Source organism: Dreissena polymorpha, chromosome 14 (assembly GCF_020536995.1).
Source record: "Dreissena polymorpha isolate Duluth1 chromosome 14, UMN_Dpol_1.0, whole genome shotgun sequence".
Classification (NCBI taxonomy): Eukaryota; Metazoa; Mollusca; class Bivalvia; order Myida; family Dreissenidae; genus Dreissena; species Dreissena polymorpha.
Genome location: NC_068368.1, coordinates 6,512,283 through 6,523,114, shown reverse-complemented (window position 1 = coordinate 6,523,114; position 10,832 = coordinate 6,512,283). Strand labels below are relative to the sequence as shown.

The 10,832-nt window shown below is 35.2% G+C and overlaps 1 protein-coding gene across 2 annotated transcripts in view; it reads left to right on the top strand.

Moving 5' to 3' along the window:
• The first annotated feature begins 4,819 nt into the window (after positions 1–4,819).
• LOC127857575 (uncharacterized) overlaps positions 4,820–10,832 on the top strand; it is a 193,690-nt gene continuing 187,677 nt past the window's right edge. For both annotated transcript variants that reach the window (XM_052394043.1, XM_052394044.1), the window contains exon 1: positions 4,820–5,833. In XM_052394043.1, the coding sequence (XP_052250003.1) occupies positions 5,359–5,833 (475 nt within the window). In that variant the 5' untranslated portion in view covers positions 4,820–5,358. The remainder of the gene's footprint in view (positions 5,834–10,832) is intronic.

Here is a 10,832-nt window from a genome sequence, read left to right as displayed (position 1 = left end):
TTTTCGAGATACTTGACGACGACATTTGTAACATGGTTGCTTTTACTAGCAATTCACATGTAACCGAAATAAATTTCAAATGCCTTTTTATACATTGAGGTCGTGTTCTATACGGATAACAAAAGACAATTATATAATTCCAAACTGAATCACAACATAAAGTTGTTTGTTTATCGCCGCACTTCTAACGTATTGTCACACGTAAATCTATAGGACAAACACAATAATTGTTTTTCCTGAAATGCCTTCGAAATGCCAAAATATGTTAAATGTTTCCATATTCTTCATTCATGTTGCGTGCAAGGTACACATGTACTTTGTAAAGCCATAACTTGTATCTTGTTTCAGTACGATATATTTTGTCCATCGGTAACATTTCAGAATTGCTTTCATAGAAAGACCCCACGTCGGATATCCGATCACATTGATAGATCAATATCAATAACAGGCGTAATAACCATTTGATTGCCCTCCCAGCAATTGTTTTTAACGTTGTAATTAACCTTATTAAATAGCATTCCATCCCATGTAAATATTTACGATGCCAATTAAGCTTGGGCCGTCAATATTCCATTGTTGCGCTGTTTCGTAAGTATTCATCCGTGTATCTCGTTGTTGATCTGTTTGCGTTTATCAAGGTGTAAATATTTACCATAAAAGTGGAATGATGTAAACAAGTACCTCATGAATGGCCTTTCAAATGCTTGCATAGTGAGTTTTACAATCACTTGACCCAACGGTCAATGGTGATTTTGCGTACGTCGAACTTTTACGAAACACTAGAACCGGGCTTTCAGCATATTGCACTCAAAATGTTAATGCAATAGTTAAGCATACATCGTTGTTTTTTCTTCCTGAAAGTTATATGTAGAATAAACTTATTTATTTCCGATTATAATACAATCTACAGGTAACAATTCCTGTAAGATCTAAAAGAGCGGGAAAGTATTTCGTTAAGTATTCATTATGTATTATTAAATTTAATAAGATCACGTTACGTCACATACGTTTAGTCGATATGATTACAGTGTTTAATAGAAATGTAATTTATACATACAAATGATAGTTAATATATATCAATACATAATTTACACAAATATAATGATTTGAAATTTTAAGTGATATTTTGACGAGAAGACAATTCATCGAGTCCGCAATAATCCCAAAATATATATTCCACCAAGTACAAATACTGACATACCATAAACTCTAATGACTCATCGAGTATACCAGTGTCTTATCGCACTGTATCAAATTTCATATTGGGACAAAGCGGAGTTGATATACGATCTAAAAACTTCCCCCAATCGAGCAGCGAGACAGTCACTCGGTGCGGATGCGCACCGGAAGCTCACCGGAACGCTGAACAAGAATCATCCTTCACACTGGCACTGACTTATTTTGGTTGTTCGGAGCGCGCAGTGCTTCTGAAGCATTGTGACCGTTTCCGATTAGGGTGTTTAGTCTAGGGAAGATAAATGATTTGGTTGATGCACTTTATGATGTATTGTCATTGTATCTGTCTTTTGTGATGACATGCGGCCCATCTTGATGGATGTCCTAGACAGTTGTTTGAAACTCTAAAATCCATCTGTATGCCGGTTCCGATTTGATTATTCTGATTGTGTTATAATTATATTGATATTAATTGCAATACAGGTGTTTAAACAATACCCCCCCCCCCTCTTTGTCTTCCTTTAATATACACACGTCATGCATATGGATACAATTTCGGTACAATTCTATAGAGACGTATTCGTAAAATACGCATGTCGAAGGCGAATACAATTAAGCTCTCTTTTAACTCATTCATTCATTTGAGATAAGATTGAAGGCAAGCTAGTGTCATTATTTCATTATGTCAGTTTGACTTGCGCCATAAAGAATAAACAAAAGTAGCGTCTAAAGTGCGTTAGAATGAACCATGCAGATTCAAAATAGAAACGAGTAGTAACCAAAACGCACGGTGGTGACGTTTGTTAAAACAAACACTTGCACTTGGGTGTCACTGTAAAACAATGAACGAGGAGTAATCTGTATGCGTTTTATGTTACATGTTCGCTCAATGTCATTGTTCTAAATTTATATTCAGAACTCGCTTAATGGTCAACAATGACCACAGATAACCCGCCCATAAGGATATCTTCTTTACTGGTGTGATTTCCAGTCCTTCTGTAACATTCAAATACTTATAACAAATATTAAGATAAAAATATATTAATATTTTTGAGTATTATGGCAATGATTTAACAGATATGTCAATTTAAAGACAAATTTAAATAGTAGATTTTAGCTCTGGTCAGGAAAACACTAAGCACTCATGTATGATTGAAAGGGCCTTTTTATCTCATCGTGTTTATAAAACTCTACAGAGATGAATAAGTACACATGGGCATTATCTCGGATAAATATGGGGTGGTGCATTGTTGTCTATAAGTAGTACATTCGACCTTGTCATGACAGTAACATGGCTGATCCCGTAGTATGAATGCTTGAAGAATTACTTCTTTTCTTCCATACATTAGTGATATCCCCTCATTTACAGATACTTAAATAAATTACCTTAATTTTATCTATGACAAGATTCAAGTACCCGATTTATTACAATGGGCTTTTATGTCACCACCCACGAACAATAACATGACGATCGATCAATCATCTACTGGGATCTATCTTGACACTCCGAATTTCCTTTGAACAATCGTATCGATCACAATTTACAATGTACTTAGACTGTTTGGTTCCTATTTCGATGGTTAATGGCGTTGTACCCTTGAAACATACTATGCTCTGTATTTGTAACGGATATTCGCATAGTTTAAAGACTCGTTTCTTATTAAAGCCGCGTTATGCGAAAATAGGTCTTATGCCATATGCGACTGACGTAGCTACAAATCAGCCAGCGCAATCGCGCAGTCTGGTCAGGAGCTATGCTTTCTGCTATTAAGTCACGCACGGTTTTCATTAACGGAGAGGGTAGTTTCTGACTTAACTGCGCGGATGACCTGGGTAAGTGACGCTGGAGTATATTGCATAAGACCCATTTTTGCATTTCTTAACACATTTATATGTATTTGTTTTTTTTTGTTTTTTAGGGGGGTGGGGTGGATTTAGTTTTTAACACATTATATCACCAAAAACGAAACTGTTTATCGGCTATTAAGAAATATTTGTTAATTTCTCTATGCATGTACATACTTCGTTTATATATTTGAAAATAATGTTTGCAAAACATTCAGAAACGACCATCTCTGTAATTAGTTATGTAACACACTACAATTCATATCCTATTTGGTATATTACTCTTTTATTTCGATATATTAGTTTTGATAAGTTTACATGTATCAAACGCGTTAGTGCTCAAAAGATGCGTCACTCTAAATGTCAACGTCCTGGAAAGTAAAAGCAAATGCAACCTATTATTTATCTCGAGTTTATTTGAAGGATCTTTGCTTTATTTCTGTTGAACAAATATAATAATATCGAGTAGTAAATACTTAAATTTAAGCTTAACTCAGTATTTAGTGAATGCAGATATTTTTATCCTAAATGTAAACGGACACACGTGTCTTTACGTTTAAGTTCAATGTACTTTAGGAGTACGAACGGGATATATAATGTTTCAAAAATGTTATATTTAACAATTCCACAGATGTTACTTCTTTTACTTCTCTTGTTCTTTTTTAACTATGTCAGCTTTTGCATATATATTCTTCTGCGAGTTTTTTTTTCACATTATTTGGCTAACATTTTAAACCTACAATTAAAGCAGGCATTTCCACGGACATTTTCATGTGGACTAAATACGTTTGATTCGAACCATGGTCATAACAGAGACGTTGCAACGGACGTGATTTTCTCAGATAGCAACGTTGAGACTCAGTCACAATATCTTATCTTACGTTTTCGTAAATTGACGAATTTAAATAAAATGTTTCAGATTCGCATATTTTCGTTGTAGTTGTGATATTTGTTAGGAAACAGTAATACTGAACATTAACCATGCTTTAAAATATACATAATATGCATCTTTTGACGATTTAAAAGCCTGAAAATTATAAAGCGTAACAACGCGAGATTTTATTTTGTGACACTACGAGGATTGCTGATATAAAGTATAAAATACATCACTCATTGTATAAGCATGGATGGCACAGTGGTCGTAAAGTTAGACTTTTACTCCAGGGGTCAGTGGTTCGTGCCCAGTTTGGAGTGACTTGTTTTTCTGTCTTTAAATTTATTATTTTCTTTACTGGAGCTTTTTAGATCAAATGTTTATATTAATCAATATAAAGCATTTAATGACAAAATATGATTAACTTCAATACATGCCAAAATCTGTGAGAATGTCCCATTAAAACTTTCATTTAATTATTTCTTGTGTAACAAAATCAAACGTCAAGATCGAGTACACAGTTTTAAAGACGTTAACCTATACTAATCCATAGTTATTTGAAAGCAACGAAAATAACACTTTTCTAACCGAAAGGATAATTTACTATTAATCATTCACGCTCTTATATCGATTCTTCTAATTATTTCATACCGAAATATCGCCTTGTTTTGTCATTTCTATTCCTTAAATCTACAAAACCAAGGTCATTGTACCGTATTACTTATAAACTAAACACTTAAGTTAATAATCTATTTACTGAAGTCATAATTATACATACATCTGTAAAATATCTTTGGAACTACAAACACGCATGGTTATTTTCGGCTTGTTTACAATTAGTATGAAAACAGTCCATTGTATTGGTTAATATTTCAATGAGGACCGATAACGCATGAGTAGGCCTATAAATACCAGACGCGTTTCCAATTTTTGCAGACGACATTAAACTCGCGTACAGATCAGATCGTAGTAAAATAATACAAACAAATTCGTGAAGCTTTTAGATGAACATTTAAGAATAGACTTTGTATCTTCATGAAAGTGTCATCGGCTGACAAAAAGTTATAAATTGTATGCTGTAAAAAGATAACGATAGAAATATAAAGGCATATGCTTTTAAAATAAAAGATATAAAGGATGTTATCTTGACTGTGAGCGTTGCTTAACTTAAAAAATATATTGGTACTTCAAAACTGTAACTTTTGAATACAGTACTCAAGTTCGGATTTGGAGATTTAACGAGTAGCGATCGTTTGGTAATCAGAACATATCACGGCCGATGTCTGGTTCATCTTAAGACAATAAGTCGGGTTGTATTCAAATAAGTGGTGTGATAGCAGTGAATTTAACTCGGTTATCTACACGGAAAGAGTATCACCGTACCTGGACCCCATATACAGCCGTATGCAGAAGGTCTAAGCGGGACGCTATCTGAACTCTGGAGTATTATTTTCGAAGGACAAATGATGGCTACGCAGACAATAGCTAGGAGCTCCCTGATGACCGGAGAGAAACGTTCGGACGCTCCTTTGAGCGCACGGCGGACGCCGCAGTCACCAGTGTTCATTCCTCCAAATGAGTTCAGGATGAAGTTACTGAAGCGAATTCTGTCGGTGGACGGAACCATCGATAACAAAGCGCTTCAGAAATTACAGAAATCGTCGAGCGATCGGACGCTACAGGCGAACATTTTATTTGAAAACGGCGACGTGGGTACGTTAATTTCCTTCGATCGCACACACGAGGAATCTCTGAAACAAGACCAGGACAAGACCGCTGACGACTCTCTGCCGCTCGTGGATCAGCGGAAAGTCGAAAAATCCGACCGGTTGCGAGACGGAGTGCCACGGGAGCGACCGCTGAAACTGCCACCCATAATGTTGCCACCGATCTATACGCTAACGAGTCGGCCCCTGATTGTTCGGGACTACTCGGGGCCTCCGTACGTGCCGCCGCCGCTCAGCGAGGAAGACTGGGAGGATTTGGAGGACTGCCGCTACCTTCGCCCCGCTAAGAAGGACTTCAAGGCGTCGAAAGAAAACAAGAGCTTTTTGCTTATTAACAGCGGCACTCCTTAATTGGTGACGATTTTAAAACGATCCTCCATTTTGATGCAATATTATTCGCCGGGACGTTTGTTTTCCGATGATCATTGTGATTGTAATCGTTAAGGTCACGGGATGGAAAGAAAATGTCGTTGACATGATGTAGACCTTATACATGTGCGTCAAGAGGTAATACACGCTAGTTTTACTAACGACTGAGGTTGCTATAGAACATATAATGAGAATGGCGAACATTGGTGCTGCAAAGTTGCGCTCGTAGTTGTTTGAAACGAACTGTTTCCGGCGATATAAGCGCTTGAAAAGTGTTGCTATGTTATCATGTGATGGGTTTCTGGTCATCCAGCCGACACTGACAATATGAGCTTACTTTTGGTGCTTCCATTTGTACCGTGCGCGTTACAGACTGTTACAGTATCTGTTTGTGCATTTGAAATTGTGTTTATTACTTAAATCATGAAACTGTTATCAACATTATTTATTTCAATGATTTGGTACATGATTTGTCGGTATTATAACATTAAAACATGTTGTTTAAGTGATTGTGTTATTTTGGTGAGTTTTATGTCATGTGAATGGTATGTTATTGACCCGTGTCAATATTATGGTTAATTAATGAAAAACGTTTTAAATGTTTTATTAAATACAAACGATGAAATGTAGTTTCGAAATTTGAGGTCTATAATTCAAAGACTTCAAGTTTACTAGCAAAATAAACGATTTCACAATTGTTATTGATGAAAATTGTTACCTAGCGGTTTCAGCACAAGGCAAAGTTTTACAAAACGACTCGAGTTTTTAAGTAATAATATTATCACCAATTTTGACGGCAAATTTTATGGTTCCGTCTTCTTAAAAGGCATTTTGTAGAACCGAATTAAAGCCCACCACTTTAAACTTCTATTATTCACGGCACATTAATTTCATGTGTCGTCACGAAAATGAACATTTGCTTACAGTCGATTTGAACCGCTTTCAATATTATTCAGCTTTTTTATTTGCGTGTGATTATAATCAAGTATATAATACAATTTATTATAAATGCGACAGGCAAAGTCGACATCTACGCAACTTTCTTTACATCGGTCAATCTGTCTCATGTTTGATGTCAAGTCCTTTTATGTTTAACATTTCTATATGCAAAATGACATTTGAATGTCGGTTTTGTTCATTGTAGGTGACATTTTCATTGACGTGTATATCTATATCCGTCCACGAATAGAGCATATTTCAATAGCAAGTCTATTTGCGCTTTATATGTTGATGCATGCTTTGTTCTCTATTTAATTTGTTAATTATTGTACAAAACTATGCGCATATTTGATATTTAACATTTTTAAATTGTCTTACACAATGCAATTATTAAAATTGATAAAAAATATTATTTTCTATTTGTTATAATTATGTACGAGAACACATACACGTAATATTTAAAAAATACTGTACAATTATTGCAAATCAAACATTCAATTCATTATATTGTTATGGTAATATTTGTCAGTACAAACTTATATAAATCCTAACAAAATTTAGTACCTAAGTCAGCCAACGACATACAATATGAGTCGCGTTCTGAGAAAACTGGGTTTAATGTATGTGCGTAAAGTGTCGTCCCAGATTAGCCTGTGCAGTCTGCACAGGCTAATCAGGGACGACACTTTCCGCTGTAATGGTATTTTTCGTTTAAAGGAAGTCTCTTCTACACGAAAATACGGATAAGGCGGAAAGTGTCGTCCCTTATTAGCCTGTGCGTACTGCACAGGCTAATCTAGGACGACACTTTACGCACATGCTTTAAACCCAGTTTTCTCAGAACGCGACTCAATACATGCGATCTAAATTCCTTTTACAATCCCAGATTAGATTGTCATTAATTTACTACTTCAACCTAAATTCCCCATTCTTATGCAACTCTGAAAAGTGTCGGTCGTAAATAAAATAAATATTGACCAAGAGGTGTCATCTTCAAATGATCTGAAGATCAAACAATTTTAATGCTCGACTTCTGATCGGCATTAACAATCGAAAGATAAACTTTCACCTGGTATTTTGCAAACAAACGTGTTTTTGGCAATGACCTGTTTAACCCTGTCCGGTCGAAAGTCTGGATAGCGAACCCGTTTTCGTAATACCACTTTAGGAGATAATAGTGAATTTATGGCATTATTTTCCCATATACTTTTAGTATGTGGAAACGTTGGGGTATGGGTCTACATGTAAGCTATGAGTGCATCGGCAGTGCGAAAATGGCCTTTGGATTATGATGTGATTTTCAAGAAGTAAACCAATCATGTCAGAGAAGCTAAAAAATCACAGATTGAATGTTCAAGGTGTTGTGATCCCGAGACGCATTTTGACCAAAGTAATTCAAACCTTTCGCATGGGCGTAAGGTGTTTGTCCCAGATGCTCCTGCGCAGTCATTACACGCACATGCATTTAACCCCCTTTTCATAAAGCGAAGCTAATTTCTATTACGGATCACACAACAAGCAGGTCTTCAGCTAACGATCCGATTGTAGTCTACCGCTCAATCTTGCTCGCAACTTCCGCGCTTTTATCGTACACACTTAATTATGATGGTCGATTAAAATATGTGTGCGTTTTTCGTTTTTAATTTCTGTATTTTTTTTAAATTGTCCTTTCCCTTTCCTATTTTTTTCTAATCGCAAAGCAAATACACAAGTATGCTTATTTACAACCATTAAATGAATTTCAATAAAAAAGAAAACGTTAACAAATATCTAGCCTTCCAGATATGGAAATACTGCACCAAAACAAAAAACTGTCACCGTTTACCTTTAAGGGAAATAAGTAATGCTTAAGAGTTTGGACATATCGTTTGGTGGTCGGAGCAGTTTCTCACAAAACACATGCCAAACCTGTTTATCATGTGCGTCTCTCAAAGTAACGAATCGCACACATCGGGTCCTCGCATAGTGGACCTTTAAACGGTTTAACATACGCATAACACGTGACATGTAATCAGCATAACCTCCAACCTTTCGCTTGCTCCATGTAGCATAGCAATTATCGTCTGTTTTGACGATCGATTAACCCATTTATGCCCAGTGGACTCTCCCATCCTTCTAAATTGGTTCAATTTATTTCCAAAATTAGGGATGTCTAGTATATTTATTTCTATATTTATAACATTTCATAAAGAAATTCATTTAAGCAAACAGCGCAGACCCAGATGAGACGCCGCATCATGCGGCGTCTCATCTGGGTCTACGCTGTTTGCAATGTCCTTTTTTCAGGACGCTAGGCATGAACGGGTTAAGCTGCAAGGGCACACTGATTTTAAACAATACTTTTTGTATATAGAAAAAACAAAAACAAACAAATAACACCACATGCTCGGATACCCGCTCGGATACCTGATCACATGTACCTTACGTAAATCAATTATACAGTCGTAATTACTATTGGACGAACTTCGGATGATAATAACATTGTTCAACCGACTCTATTAGCAGAGAATGAAATGAAAATTAGGTTTAATTGTTGTAAAATATTTTCAGCAAAATATATTTTGTTTGTAGTAAAATGTGTCTTTTTATGTTTTTTTTTTTTTTAAAGAAAACAGGAACTTAAGCGATCATTTTATTGAAAACACAAGCGGAATTGATAGATTAACGATTTATATAAACAGAGGAAACGATAATACGATGACAATAATTTGTTTTCCCAAATCTATTATGAAGTTATATTCAATTATAAAAAGATCTACACGTACCTTTTACGGACATAACACATGCATTTGAACATGATTATGTCATTTTTTCGAGTCTTGAACATGTATTTGTTTATTGTTTTGTTATAAACACGTTATTTAAAAATTCACGGTCTTGATGAATGGACACTTATGCACTGTACAAACCGTTCTGCGTTAAATCAACAGACACAATGAACATTCGACGTTTTTTTTAATCATTTCAATTATTACAAATGTCACCAATGAGTTAATTTTGTTAATTGTGTAACAGTTGTTGGAGTTTCTTTTCTTTCTTTCTAAATATGTACACTTCATGTTTCGAAGTCGTTTTAAACATGCGTTTTTTTTTCTCTCAAGAATATTACTTTATGTCAGACTTTATCTATGTCTCTATTCGTTTACATAAAAACTGAATTTACCCAAGGGGAGCAAATGTATATTGGAATGATTTAAGTCAGTTTATATGTAGATAAGGCTTCGAATAACATCCAGTGTCACTTAATGCACAACGAAAATTAAGCAGTAAACCTGGCTTATCAATTTCAAGTGTTTGAGATTAACGCGTTCAAGATGCTAGTTAGCTGTTTTTTGGCATGATTGATTACGTATACTTAAATTGATAACCTATTTCATTACTGACCGTGAAATGAAATTGTATTAGTTCTTGATGTCTATGCAACGGCTACGTGTTCTAAATGATCTTTTTTACACGCGTTAATTTGTGAATTGTGATTATTTTAGTGACGCTAAACGCCGACTGTTAATTCGCATATTTTTATGGGAAGTTATTGTCCTAAAAATACATACAATTTCTAAATTCCCATAAAGAAATGTTCTTACAATGTTTTTAACAGTAAGTCATAGCCTTATGTAGAGATGTTTCTACAATGTTTCTAAGGTAAGTCATAGCCTCATGTAGAGATGTTTCTACAATGTTTCTAAGGTAAGTCATAGCCTCATGTAGAGATGTTTCTACAATGTTTCTAAGGTAAGTCATAGCCTCATGTAGAGATGTTTCTACAATGTTTCTAAGGTAAGTCATATCCCCACGAAGATGTATTTCTGCAATGTTTCTACGGTAAGTTATAGCCTCACAAAGAGATATTTCTACAATGTTTCTACAGCGTGTCATAGTTCCACTAAGGGATATTTCTGCAA